General features: G+C 40.5%; 1 protein-coding gene across 3 annotated transcripts; it reads left to right on the top strand.

The window, feature by feature from the left end:
* Window positions 1-760: 760 nt before the first annotated feature.
* ZNF263 (zinc finger protein 263) lies at window positions 761-12,033 on the top strand. Of its 3 annotated transcripts, none has more exons than XM_023497729.2 (7): window positions 761-870; window positions 1,649-2,158; window positions 3,440-3,620; window positions 4,175-4,251; window positions 4,536-4,620; window positions 9,067-9,180; window positions 9,630-12,033. In XM_023497729.2, the coding sequence occupies exons 2-7, from the start codon at window positions 1,754-1,756 to the stop codon at window positions 10,781-10,783; spliced, it is 2,016 nt and encodes a 671-aa protein (XP_023353497.1). In that variant the 5' UTR covers window positions 761-870; window positions 1,649-1,753; the 3' UTR covers window positions 10,784-12,033. The 3 variants fall into 3 exon arrangements, with proteins under 3 accessions (XP_023353497.1, XP_003761941.2, XP_023353498.1); XM_003761893.4 differs by having other exon boundaries at window positions 764-870; window positions 4,494-4,620; XM_023497730.2 differs by lacking the exon at window positions 761-870 and having other exon boundaries at window positions 2,072-2,158; window positions 3,372-3,620; window positions 4,494-4,620.
* Window positions 12,034-14,798: the final 2,765 nt, after the last annotated feature.

The raw sequence follows: 14,798 nt of genomic DNA, 5'->3' as shown, positions 1-14,798 counted from the left end.
ATTTTCTCCCATCAGCACTTTTCCATTCACAAACTACTCAGTATCTCTACCAGCTTCCTCCCAATAGGGGGTGAGCGGCCAGAGCACCTTTTGCCAGGAGCGGGGCCTCTCTGTCCCTAAGGCAACTCTGTAAGACCATAAATTGCCCAGAAGGCACGGGTGGAAAAGGTACTCTCACGGGAGCCAGTCCCGCCGCTGTTCTCCGCCTTCCGCTCCCGCAGCCACGCTGCCAGCTGCGCCTCGGACACACAAAACCCGCTTTTCTTTCTTCTAACTGCCAAGTACACTATTTGATGCAGGCACGGGTGGCTTTGGAAGGCACGGGGGGGAAACGATCAGTCGCTTTCGGGCACAAGATGAGAGAACAAACGTTTTTCTCCGAGGTGACCACAGCTTCCAATCCCAGCTGTGTAGGGCTCCTTTTTGTCCCCCTTATCATCAGTTCCCCGCGTCTCTGGTCGCCGGGGCTCACACCAAGTCCCAAGTCCTAAGCCCTATCCCCTAACCTTCTCTCTCCCCGAGACCTATTTGCTACCGCAACCCTGCACTACCCGCCTTAGTGTGGCTAGTCACGAGATGCTCCCCCCGCCTTCTCTGATTGGTCCTACGCAAACCCTCTCTCTCTCACACACGCCCCGCGAACAAGCTCTGCTTCTCCCATTGGCCACTGAAGCTGACAATGAAACGCATGACTTAGGGAAGCTAACATATTCGCCGCTGGCGCCTTCGGGAAATGTAGTTCTACAAGTCCATACGGCACATGCGCCGTTGGAATTTGAGGCGCTTCTTAGTATCTTGGCTGGATTTCCGGCCAGGGAGCTGAGTGGGAGTCCGGAGAACCGACAGGCTTCCCGGGCCCGGCCCGAGTGGGTGAGTCCCTAGGGGAAGGGGAGAGCTTGATTTTCCTGCCCTGGACCGTGACGCGGGAGGTACTGAGGCGAGACGGGACCCAGAACCGCGGAGGGCGGCCAGGTCTCCTCTCCAGGCCCCTTGTGGGGAAGGGGCCAGAGGAAGCTCGGGTGGGAGGGGCAATTCCCTGATCGTGGAGCAGGACAGGGTGGAGGGCGACTGGGGAGGGCTCCTTTGACGGGGTGCGGGGTGACCAACCCCGCCGGGGGGAGGCCAGGGAGGACATCACCCATGGAAGGGGAGAGAAGTCGAGGAGGGCATTGCTGTGGGGGAGGGGCTGAGGAGGTCGCGGAGGGAATCACACTTGGGAGGGGGGGTAGGTGGGGAGGACTCCGGCCCAAGGAAGACTCTGAGAGCATTCCTAAATAACAATTACGGCGCATTTAAACTTTTAGGATGAGAGTTTTTTCCTGTGCCTTGTTCCCTCCCAGCCCTAGCCCAGGGGCATCGAATGGGAGGTTCCCCCCCCTTCTTTTTTTTTAAACTGATTTTCCTTTTTTATTTTTTAAAAACTGATTTTCCAAGTGGCGGATTGGGAGAGCTGAAAGCAGAGTGAACATGCCTCGGATCCCCGAACACTTGCGTTTAAAGGCGGGTGTCTTCTCTTTGTACAGGAAAGAAAGGCAGCTTGCTAAGGGTCCCGGGCTGGCCCCTCCGTCCAGCCCTCCGTGATTTGGGACTTGGTAAATGAGGCTTGGACAGGAGGAAAGAGTTCAGTTTGTTTTCATTCTTCCTTTAGGGTTCCCGGAGAGAAGCAAGGCCTTTTTTGAACATTCCTGTCCAGAAACTGATCTGAAGAGGACAGGGAATTTTGAACAGGGGCTGAAGTTATTCCCCAAGCTGAATGATGACTTCAGCTGTGGGTTGCCTGGCTTCAGCTCCTCAGGAGCAGGAGGGACTCCTGATAGTCAAGCTGGAGGAAGACTGTGCTTGGGGTCAGGAAATCTCCATACAGGATCCTGGAATAAGCCCTGAGACCTGCCACCAGTGCTTCAGGCATTTCCGATACCAACAGGCAGCTGGACCTCGGCAGGCCTTCATTCAGCTCCAGGAGTTTTGCCAACGATGGCTGAGGCCCGAGATACACTCCAAGGAGCAGATCCTAGAGCTGCTGGTGCTGGAGCAGTTTTTGACCATCCTCCCTGAGGACATCCAGAGAAGAGTACGGGAGCAACATCCAGAGAGTGGGGAAGAGGCAGTGGCTCTTGTGGAAGAATTGCAGATAGAACACACAAGATGCAGGCAGCAGGTGAGAGAGTCTTATATGATGTTTGAGAGGGTGTAAGAGTTGGGCCATAAAGCAGCTTAATTTCCCCAGGAAGTCATATCAGGGAGAACCTTGTATGGTGGAATGAGCACTGGATTTGAGAATCAGGAAACCTGGAGTCAGGAAACCAGCTCTGGCATTCATTAGCTGTGTGGTCATGGGCAAGATATCGGACATCTCTGGATTTTAAACTTCATTTGTAAAGTAGGTTGGGAACAGGGGATGGGGAAATGCTTTTGCTCTCTATCTTGCAGAATTGTTGAGTTATACGCCTTAAAAGTATTGTATTGTGTAAACGTGAGATTTTTATTAAGTGCAGTTAGCATTTGGCACGTTGGCCTTGGAGGCTTTCAGCAGATAGACTAGAAAAGCAGAAGAATTGCTGTTCGTGAGTCACTGATATTTACATTGTACAGGGTTTCCTGGGAAGAAGCTGGCTTTTCTTGGATATTCCTGTTCAGGAGCATGTCTGAAGAAGACACCCTGAAACTGTTGAGTAGGGCCTCCTCCTGAATTGAGGCTAGACCCCTTGCTGTGGACTTTGAGGCTTCAGTTTCTCAGGAGTAGGAACAACCCCTGAAAGTCACATTGGAAGGCTGTACTTGGGGTAGCAGAACTATGTGCAAAACTAAGAAGGTTTAAAGTACCTTCCTCAGAACAGTCCTGGGGCATAGATCACATAAGTAGTCCTGTTTTACAGATGAGGAAACTAAAATCCAAAGAAGTCTGACTGATTCTGACTTGACTATGACTTCCTAGGTAGTAAGTAATAGAGGTGGAACTCAATCCCAATTCTTTTGACTTAAGGATATTGCTCATTCCACTGTCCTAAGCATGAATAGCCTGACCTCTCTTTTGCAAAACTCATTCCCAGTTGGTTTGTTAGCTTGGAAGGCAAGTTTGGTGCTTCAGGCTCCTTCGCTTTCAAGGCCACACAGGTTGACAAACTGAGGATGCTGTCTTCCTCTTGGGAGCAGCCAGTGAGGTTGGGGAGGGTTTGAATGAGAACAGTGTAGAGGAATATATCACAATGCCTCTTTGAACTGGAGCTAGGTTACTTTCAGCTTCAGCATTTCTTTAAGTACTTTCTTCTATGTGATTTCCAGTACACTTGGGCGTCAGAAAACCTTCAAATCATCCTTCTTTCTTTTCATGGGGTATGCCCTGTAGTTTACTATTAAGGATTTTTCTTCAGAATCCAGTAGTGATACCACCTGCCATTGGGCCCTGTTATGGTGATGAATGATCTGGGCTGGTTCCCAGGTCACAATCCATGGGCGGGGACAGGCAGTGCCTTTGGAGGAGACCTCACCTCTGGAAGCAGCACAGGAACCACCGAACTTCAAGCTGGAGCCATCGGAGACTGAGCAGAGCCCTTGCCTTGGACTACAGGACCTGCTGGGCCCTAGCCCTAAAGGGGGGCCCCAGCCCCTAAAGGAGAGGGGTGAGGAGCAGAGATTCATCTGGGGACAGCACTCCCTTGAGGGGAGGGGTATTAGAAAAAGTAATCACAAAGGGCTTATGGTTCCCCTGTAAGAGGGATATACATTGACAGTATCTCTCTTTGGTTAGGGGAGGGAATGGGCTGCAGAAAAGAACAAATTCTTACAGTCAGTATGATCTCAAGGAGCTGGAAGGTTTCATACGAGGACTTGAGTGGCCACAGCTATAATATTTTTTATTCCTAGCAGCTTGGGAAGGGATAGAATTGCCCCAGGATCCCTTTTTCATAGAAAAAAGGGAAGCCTTGTTTCAGGCAGTTATAAGCTGAGGAAACGGAGAAAAGGGGAGTAGCAGGACTTGTAGGAAGTTTTGGAAGTATTCCTCCACTTTTTGGGACCAATTTATTCTTTGTATACCTTTGTTTTTCTTCTTTCTAGAATGTCAGCTCAGCAGGAACTGAGCATTGGGGGAGAAATCAGCTCTGTATAGTGAATAGCATAGCATCAAAATAGAAACAAAAATGCTATTCTGATTCTTTTGATTTGTCTCCTTCAGCATCATCTGCTTCCTGGGTTTCTCTTCTTCCTTCTAAGGCAGAAGACACCGAAGACAAAGAGACAACAGGATCCCAGGTGATATATGGCAGTTCCCATTATCCTCCCTGAATTTCCATTCCTATTGCCTAAATGTGTTTTCAGATTCTCTATATCAAATCATGTTCAGAAATTCTTTATTAGGGCACCACTGTTTTGTTTCATTTGTTGCCTCCACATAGCATAGACCTGCTCTTGCTCTCTCTAATTTTTCTTTTACATTTTAATAGTTGTGTTCTTAGAGTAGTAGATGTTAAGAAAGAATCTTTGTGCCATTTCAGTTACCTATGACCTTTGAAGATGTGGCAATGTATCTTTCCCAGGAGGAATGGGGACATCAGGAACTCAGTAAGAAGGCCCTTTCCAGGGAAGCCATACAGGAGAATTATGAGAACGTGGTTGCATTAGGTAAGAAACAGTATTAAAAATCTGTGGATATCTGACAATAGTACCTGTCATTTGGATAGCCAGGCCATTTATATAAATTCATTGTGGTTATATAGGAGGGATCTGATAGAGGGAAGAACCAATCTAATGTGGACCTTTGGTTCTAGAGCCTAAGATTAAGCGCATTGTAGTCATGGAATAGATTATATCTAGTCTGAAGGAATTACAAGACCAGGTGGACTCTTGTAATTTTAGCTGTTATGTGACAGCTACAGCCTAGTGCAGTGGAAAAAGTTTCTGACCTTAGTAATAGGATCTGGATTAGACTATTGCTTTTTCTATTAATATTTCTATTATTGTGTATCTAGTATAATATGAATATCTACTATATTCTACTACTATTCTACTACTACTGTTACTATTTCTACTTCTATTGTGTGACTTTAAGAAATAATTATATAATTATTATACTAGCTAGTACTTATAATGCTTTAAGGTGGCAGAGTGCTTTACAAATATTTCATTTGATCCAACAACACTGTGTGAGGGTAAGTTCTATTATCCCCATTTATGGATGAAGAAACTGAGGCATACAAGTTAAATGACTTGCCTTAGGGTCACACAGCTAGTAAAAATCTTAAGACAGAATTGAACTAATGATTTTGACTCAGATTTCAGAGCCATAGCTTCAGACCAGTGTTGATTGTCCCTCATTTTTCAGCTGAAATATGTCTAGGCAAGTTAAATGACTTCCCTTGCCTAGTTAATAAATGTCAGAGCCAGAATTTGTAAAGTACCTCTTGCTAATTTCTTTGGTTGTTTTCCTCTGGATCTTTATTTCATTGTGGAGTTCAGCATTGAACATAGCATTCCAAATAAATAAAAACCAAAGAGATGAAAATTGAAGTGATTACTTCTATATATATTATTTTTTTAAAAATGGAACTTGTTTTTTAATTTATTTTTTCTCACTTATATATAAAAACAATTTTTAACATTCGTTTAAAAAGTTTTTTCAAGTTCCAAGTTCTCTCCCTTGCCTCCTTCCTCCTTCCTACCTTCTTTGAGAAGGCAAACAATTTGGTATAGATTATATATGTGCAGTCATATAAAACATATTTCTATATTGGTTATCTCGACAAAAGTAAGCAGATACCACCCTTTTATTCACCTACCTTCCAGAATAAATAAAATTAAAGAAAGTTTTAAATCTGCATTCAGGTTCCACCAGTTCTTCTTTAGAAATGGATGGTATTTTTCATCATAAATTCTTTGGGATTGTTTAGGATTATTATGTTGCTGAAAATGGCTAAATCATTCACAGTTACTCATCATAAAATTCTGTGTATAATGTTCTGGTTCTGTTCTTTGCATCAGGTCATGTAAGATTTTCCAGATTTTTCTGAAAGAATCCTGTTCATCATTTCTTAGAGCACAATAAAATATACATTCTGTATATCTGTATGTTATAATCTGGTATTTATATCCTGGCAGCTAACTTCTGTTGTTGTGGGTTTTTTAATTCGCATTCCTCTGATATTTTCTTTTTACCATGTCTGCCCCGATGATTTTTTGAGGGGTCATCCTTCTACATAATCAGTCCCTCCACATTTTGTACAGTGCATATTTCTGAACTACACTTATTCCTTTGCATATTTATCCTGTTATCAATTTATACTCCTATTAATATTATATTTTAACCTAGCTCTTAAAGATACAGGCCATCATACTACTATTACCAATAAGTGAAAATATTCTAGAGTCTGTCAACTGTCATACCAGAGTAAAACTTCATTTTTTTCTTCAGCTACTTTTTTTTTTTTAAACATTTTTCCCCAAGTGCTTTTATTGTCACTTCTCTGTACTTTGGCATTTATTTTACATGTGCTTCTTATGTCTTGGGGTTCAAAGACTAGTTTTTTTAATTCTTTTTTTATATATATATATAAGAAAATAAAAAACAAGAAAAACAAAAGGAATACAAAACAAAATAAAACAGAACATTGTCATGTGCCCATCATGGAGAATTCAAAATATATAACAACAAATTAACCAGTTCAAGAATGTATATATGTTATTAATAGAAGAAATTGTATTCATGGATGCCTATCTTTACTTTACCTGCAAGTAGCACTTTTTTTTACTTTATTTTTTTCTTTTGCATCCCTTCCCTCTTCCCCCAAAAAGCTTATAATTAAGAAAGGATGTATTTCTGTATACATATGTAGATTATATATACAGACCCCTCCACACACATCTTTCTACATATGTTCCTATCCCTGCCGATTCTGCTTTAATTCTGCTAACTTGTCTTGCTATTCCTTAACTTCCTCCTACCAATAGATTCTTCCCTTGTCTTCTCTCATCCTTTGCTTTTCCTTCCCCCCTTACTTCTTTATAGATTTTGGAAGGTGTTATACCTTTCATAGTATATATGTAGTTTTGCCTATTTAACCTATTCCCTGATGTGAGTAAGTTTTTAGAACTACAAGCCCTCATCCTCCCATTCTGACAGAGCCTCTGTGTTTGTTCTTTCTCTGCACCTCATTTATATGACAATTAATTTTTTTTACCTAAAATTCTGCCCCATTTTTTGCACCCTATTGCTGATGTCAATCTTAAACATGTGGCATATACATTTCCCATGTAAAAAGCCAACTTGTTCCTGTTAAGCAACTTGACATTGATCTTTGATAGTTGCTCTTATGTGTTAAAGAATCTGGATTTGGTTGATAGAAAGTCCTGAGCATCTGCACGTTCATTGACTGTCCATTTTTTTCCATAGGCCTAGTTCTTTTGATTGTCAGTAGATACGATTCCAGGACCTGCAGTCTTTAATTGTAGCTACTGATTAAATCCTATACAATTGTAATTGTATCTCTAGCATATTTGGATTGTTTTTTTCTTGTTTCTTGCAAAATTTTCTCTTTGATATGGGACTTTCAAATTTGGCAATAATATTCCTGTATGTTTTCCACAAAGAATCTTGTTGATTATGGATTTTTGTTTTCTATTTCTACTTTACTCTCATGTTCTATCACTCCAGGAGAATTTTCTTGGGATTGTTTCTTGTATCAAGGTTCTTTTTTGATTGCAACTTGGAGATAATCCAATTTTTCTTATATTTTCTCTCCTTGATCTGTTCTCCAGATCTGTTGTTGTTTTTTTTTTTATAAGATGTTTCATATTCTGTTCTATTTTTTCATTCTTTATAATCTGTTATTTTTCTCATAACTTCACTGGCTTCCCCTTTGCCCAATTCTAATTTTCAAAGAGTTTTATCTTCTGTATTTCCTTTTCTACTTGATTTACTTTTTTTCCCACAGTCATCTTGTTTTTTTGGATGGTTTTTATTTTAATTTTTAAATTTTTCCTCAGTGTCTCATTTGATTTTTAAATTATTTTTGGGTTCTGTAAATTCTCTCTGGGCAGAGAGCCATTTCGTATTATTCTTTGGGGTAGAAGAAGCTTTTTCTTACTTTAGTGTCCTTCTCTGAAGATGAACCCCAGTCTTTACAGTTCCCATAGTAAGTTTCTATGGCTGGAGTTTTTCTTCTTTGCTGTTTTTTTTTTTTTTTTTTTTTTTTGTTTGTTTTTAATAAGAAGTATTAGTGTAAGCAGCTCTAATGGGGGAGAAGGGGAGGGCTTGAGAATGGTGCCTCTATCTTCACTTCAGCTCATCCCTCTAACCTGGAACTGTAAACCAAGAATTGTACCCTCTTGCAAGTGCCCATAGCCAACCTACTCCACCATTTTATCACAATCCTCCTAGATTTCTTTCTTTAGGACTAGGCTTTAACCCCAAAACACTCTAGCTTTCATTGACTGGCCAACTAAAAGTCCCAAGTCAAGCCCACTTGGTTATTTGTTTTGACTCTGATTGTCTCAGAAGAATGTAAGGAGCAATTTTGCCGTTTTGACCCCAAATCTTGAGGATCTTTCCCTTCCTGATTAATTTTTTTTTAAACTAGGTAAAAAAGACCATTTCTTGACTCATTTATTTCTTACCTAATCTTAATCACTTAATGGGTAGTTACCTCAGTCAAACCAAGACCTGGGAAAGATCTTAGTTTTAAAAGGACAAGATCTCCCACTGCATCCAGGGCCATCTTCAGTCATCCTGATCATCAATATCTGGCCATTGGACCCAGATGGTTTCCAAAGAGAAAGTGAGGCTGGTGACTTTGCACTGCCCTCCCTCATTTAAATACAATTTACTGGCATGGCATGGCATCACCTCCCTGATGTCTTGGTCATTTTCCAGAATGAAAGGCAAACAAAAACAAGAAGTTTACACACACATTTAGTTCTTTGAAAGCCTTGAAATTCAACAGAAAAGAGATTGTATTATATCTGATAGGGAATCCCAATCAATGTTTTAGTTTATATGAACTAATTGGATATCTGTCTACCTTGTACTAATTTAGAGGAATTAAAAAGAACCGATTTTGTATTTTGTTTCAACAGAATCTCAGATTCCAAATCAGGACCCAGTCACCCATGTAGAACAAGAAGAAAAGTCGTGGGATCCCAGTCTTCAGAGTGTTAAGGAGCAAGGGAACTCCAGAGCCCCTTATATAGGTGAGGAATAAAAAGGAATAGCTTCACAGGAAAATTTCCTTGAGCATAATTCCTTGGGCCCTTAGGTGATAAGGCCATTCTGCTTCTACTATTAGAAAGGTGGTTACCTGATAGAACACAATTCTATATACTTTGGCCACTTTCTATCCACTCCACATTATCCAGAAAAGCAGAGAACATAGATTAAGTCTGAAAAGGAGAATTTTTTTTTTTAATAATGTCATTCTTAAATGGATTTTATGATTCCTATCAAGTTTTTCTTTTCTAGAATTATTAATGGGAACTCCTTAGGAATTTGAAACGGAATTGGCTCCTTCTAGGCACCTTGGGCATCCAAGGGTAGATGTGTATATTATTCAGGATATTTCAAATGGATACCATTCAGTGACTTTCTCTTTTTTTTGTGGTGCAGGCATAAAACTCTGTTTTGTTTTGTTTTTCCTTGGCAGAAGAGAAGAAAGAAGATAAGGAAGATAATTCTCCTTCTGAACACTTTGATGAACTGCCTCAAGAAATCCCCCCAGGACATTCAGAAATAGAGGTCCCCTGGAGTCCTGAACAGGGAAAATTAGAAGGACAATGGAATCCTTCTCTAGAGGAGAGACTGGAAAAACCTACAGCTTGGGCTTTGGGTTGCAATGAATTGATAAGACCAAAGAAACCTCAGCCAGGAGAGAAACTTTTTAAATGTCCTGTATGTGAAAAAAATTTCTCTAATAACTCAAATCTTATTAGGCACCAGAGAACCCATACAACAGAGAGACTCTGTATGGGTTTAGAGTGTGGGGAAATCTTCAGTGGGAACCCACATTTCATTCCACCTCAGAGAGTACATCTGGGAGAAGAAGCCCACAAGTGCCTTGAGTGTGGAAAAAGCTTCAGTCAGAACACACACCTGACTAGACATCAGCGTACTCATACAGGTGAGAAGCCCTATCAGTGTAATGTGTGTGGGAAAAGCTTCTCTTGCAACTCAAACCTTCACAGGCATCAGAGAACCCATACTGGTGAAAAACCCTACAAGTGCCCTGAATGTGGAGAAATTTTTTCTCATAGTTCTAACCTCATTAGACATCAGAGAATTCACACAGGAGAGAGACCCTATAAATGTTCTGAATGTGGGAAAGGTTTCTCTCGAAGTTCACATCTTGTCATACATGAGAGAACCCACGAAAGAGAGAAATTTTACCCTTTCTCTGAATGTGGGGGAACAGTAAGTAGCAGTACAGCAGTTACCACAAATCATGCAACTCAGAGAGGAGAGAAGAAGCTCTTTAAATGTTTGACATGTGGGAAAAGCTTCAGGCAGGGTATGCATCTTACCAGACACCAGAGAATACACACAGGAGAAAAACCTTATAAATGTCCTCTGTGTGGGGAAAACTTCTCTCACAGCTCCAACCTCATTAGGCACCAAAGAATCCACACAGGAGAGAAGCCCTATACCTGTCATGAATGTGGGGACAGTTTTTCTCACAGCTCCAATCGAATTCGACATCTGAGAACGCACACTGGAGAAAGGCCCTATAAATGTTCTCAGTGCGGAGAAAGTTTTTCTCGAAGTTCTCGTCTTATGAGTCACCAAAGAACTCACACTGGCTAGAAATTTGCGATTTTGGTTTGCAGTTTTGACACAGCCAAATTAGCAGAGGAGCTTTTATTTGTAATTGGCCTTCTCTATCTCAAAGACAGATGTCTACTTTGAAGAAATTGCTTCAGAGAATTATTTTGCGGGTAAGGAGAATTTTGTGCAGACAAGCCGAGTTAGCCTCAAGCTGTGAAAGACATTCCTCCATCTTCTCCAGCACCTGGGGGGCAGCAGGGAGAACAGCAGGTGCACTCTGTGGTGACCCCCTCAGAGAAGAATTCTATATAGGGTAAGTCCTCCCTGTTCTAAGGCAAACACTCCTCAGAATGTATCTCCAGATTTTGATGTGGCTCCCTTGCTGTGCCTTTTATCTCTAGTCAAATTGGATAAAGTGGGATTTATATTCTATGTCTGACATCCTTCTCCAGAGGGACACAGATGGAGTTTTTGGGCTGCTTGAGGTTCTGGAGACAAATTTAGAAGCTTTCCTGGAAGACTACTGGCTGTAATGTTAGTTAAAAACATGAATAATTTAAGACTGATAGCAGCATCATTCCCTCTAATAAAGAGTGACCACTGAAAGGGGAAATTGGTGGATTGCTTCATAAGGAGAGAGGAAAGTTTCAGGTCAGTGAGAGAAACAGTAGAGGATGCAGCAGAAGTCTGGATCAGCCTATATTCTGCAGGGATTTTTTAGGCAATTTTTTTTTCTATTACAACATAGTTGATGAAGAGCCATGCAGGAGTTCCTGAATCAGGTAAGCTAATGGACAAAATATTCAGGAAGATAAGTGTGGGTTCACCAAGACAAAAGATTTGAATAGCCTGGATATACAGAGGGGACGGGGGGGATGGGAATCAGATATCACAGACTGGCTCTTCCCCACTCCTCCAAAGTTGTCCAGATTAAGTCATAACATTAAAGCTACTTTAGAATGATCAACATGTCTTAAAATACCATAAACATACATGTTTTGCCAGTAATGCCTCTTGCCAACTCCAGTATTGATTTGTTTGCTTTGCTTTGGGCTGATGGCTCGCTCTTTGTGTTGTCTTTTTGGACTGACCTGGAAATTTCTGATAAAAATCCTAGTAATTGGATTTATTTTGTGTCCATCACTAGCATATGTTAAGGCTAGAACACTTATGATGGGCTATGTCTAAGTCCAATATCTGTCTAGCTTACACTGGACTTATCACAAAGCCTTTAAAAGGAATGTTTTTACCTTCTATGAACTTGGTGTAATAAAGTCAAATTTCTTTCATGTCTGGCTCCTTTTGTCTTAATAGTATTAAATTTTTTGAACTTGAGAAGTGATGTCATAAAGTCATGTCTTACTCTCAAAAGATATGCCATTTTGGTGTATTTCAAACAATTTCCAGGAAGAAAATGTGGGTATTCCTGAATGTAAGCCATGAAATGTTTAAATTTCCTAAAATCCTGTAAGTTAAAAACCGTGAATTTGGGTGAAGAGACTTCAACAATCAATGTCCTGGGAGAAAAATCAAGTGTTATATGATTTGGTGAAGCACTGGGGGTGGTGGATGTTTCAGTGTGTGTTATGGGTTTTGGGTTCAGCACAAATGATGAGAGTTAGGAGAGCAATTTGCACCAAATGTTGGGATTTAGTTGTGAAGAATTCACAATGGCCTTTCTCTTTGAGAAGAAGTTACAGACAAAATGAAGAGATACAATAGACACCAAGAATGGTAAATATGAAATAAGAGTTGGGAGAGCAATAGGTTACAAAGGAAAGGAGTTTGGAAGAATCCATTAAAAGAATATGCTATGAGGTGGGAAGTATGCCATTAACTAACGGGCTATGTCCATAGAGGAATTTAGCTCCCTAAAATATTTAGATGTAAGAAGGAGAGAGAAGCTCTATGAGATAAGAGGAAGGCTATGTGGTGGACTAACCCAAAGGGGTTCAGTAAAGCTGGCCAGAACCATGGACAGATTTATGGGGGAAATTTAACTTGAGGATTTGACATAACTTGGCTTTTTGACTAGATACAGTAAAATGGGTTTACACAAGTGGAGTGCCACTGTAAGATTAAGCTAATCCCCATCAGTGCCCCTCCCTGTTTGCCTCAAGGAATAATTTTATCAGTATCTCAGGCTCTCTCTGCCAACCCCATTTAATGACCCAGGACCTCATCATTTCCATGGAAGAGGTGGAATACATGTAGGATTTCTTCCCAGCCCAGAAGTGTATCTCTTGCTTTGAAAGTACCCAGAGGAATTAATCTCCCAAGTAATTTATTGAGAGCCTTTTTTTTTTTTTTTAATTTCTGTACTAGGAACTTCAAGACCCAAAATTAAAGCCCTTGCCCTCAAGGAGCTTTTATTCAATCAGAATGGATGTTTCAGGGGAAGAAAGCAATGGTAAATAACACTGGTGATGGACAATCCAAATATAGGAATTCTGCTTAGATTTTTTTTTTCCCCCCACTTCCCTTTGCTCATCAGAATTCTCATCACTGCAGTTTTCCTATCAATCTTTTTTAGGCTTCTATATTAACTCCTTACTTTTTGTTGTTTCTCTCCTGCTTTTTCCAACCCTTCGATTAGTTTATATTCCTTCTCAGTGTTTTTTTCTTCCCCTCATTGATTTCATTTTCAGTGTGCATTTAAGTGCTTACTGTGTATAGGGTACTGGAGATTCAAACAAAAAGTTCTTTCTCCCATAGAGTTTATTTTCTATCTTTCTTTGGACTTTGGTTTCTCCATTGACATTATTTTTCCTCCTCAGTTTTTCTTTATAATTCCTTTTGATAAACTGAATTGACTGACTTTCTCAACTGACTGTCTCTTTTTGACTTAGAGAATGCTCCTCTACTTGTTTAAACAATGGTACCAAAAGGGTTTGAGCCATCTGAGTTTTTCCATGATGCCAACTAATAATTGGATTCCCAGGGATCCTGACAATTATGATAAAGGATGCTTATTTCACTTGAACATATTTTGTGATTTTGTGTAACTGAGATGTAGTCACTGAAGGATGGTATGGAATTTTAGAATTGTTTCTTATTCTGATTTATCACTTGAATCTTACCTTTTTACCTCCTTTACTTTACCTTTTTACTTCCTAAGAACCATTTTCAGAAAGTTGGACCTTGGTACATGCCATCCCAGGGACAAAAAGGCAAAAATTGGGAAGCTCAAGAGGAGCCACAGAAATGAAATGATATTGATTTATATAAGAAAGTAAAAGTGGTTACTGGTTAAGTGGGAATCAAGCTTCTGTGATTGTTATTAACATTTGTCGATCTAATTTCTGCCAAAGTTACATCTACATTCTAAACAGTAATATCTCACATGTACTGTGCTCTTCCCTCTCTGTTGATCAGATCAGCAAATATTTAATACACTGTCTTTCATATACATTGACAGGCTGGTTGTGAGGTGCTTTACAAATTAAGATTATAATGTCTCCAGCATATTTTACAAGAGAAGTATCATTTGCAGTTGTGTCAAGGGACTTTATAATCAAGATCCTCAGTCTAAATTTGCTAACTTTGAGGAGCATCTTCCAAGGCAGGGTTACAGATAGATAGGCAGAGTGGAGGAAGTCAAGTGACTTGATGGAGAGAGAGGGAATGCTGAGGAATTTGTTGCTCAAACAGCAGAATCTGATGACCTTGTAGTCTGTGCTGTCCTTGGTTTTTGGGTGGTGGTTTTTTCTGACCAATATACTAGAATGATTTGCCATTTCCTTCTCCAGTGGAGTAAGATAGAAGCTAAATAACTTCTCCAAGGTCACACAATACATTTTCGAAGCTGAATTTGAACTTACATCTTCAAGGCCCATCATTCCACCGCCAGTCACCATGCTGCTTGTAATGGTATGAGATAATGTTCATTATATTTCAAGTGAAATCACGTTATGGAGATCCTTGGAAAACAGACAGATTTTTGCTGCTGCAGTAGAGGATAAGGAATCAATAGGTCCTTAAACAGAGGAGTAACATGAAAGCAAAATTAAAGGAAGTTTATTCTGGCAGGTGGTGTACAAATTAGATTCAAGTT

Source organism: Sarcophilus harrisii, chromosome 1 (genome assembly GCF_902635505.1).
Source record: "Sarcophilus harrisii chromosome 1, mSarHar1.11, whole genome shotgun sequence".
Taxonomy (NCBI): domain Eukaryota; kingdom Metazoa; phylum Chordata; class Mammalia; order Dasyuromorphia; family Dasyuridae; genus Sarcophilus; species Sarcophilus harrisii.
Note: the sequence above shows the minus strand (reverse complement) of the source record. Positions and strands in the feature narration are given on the sequence as shown.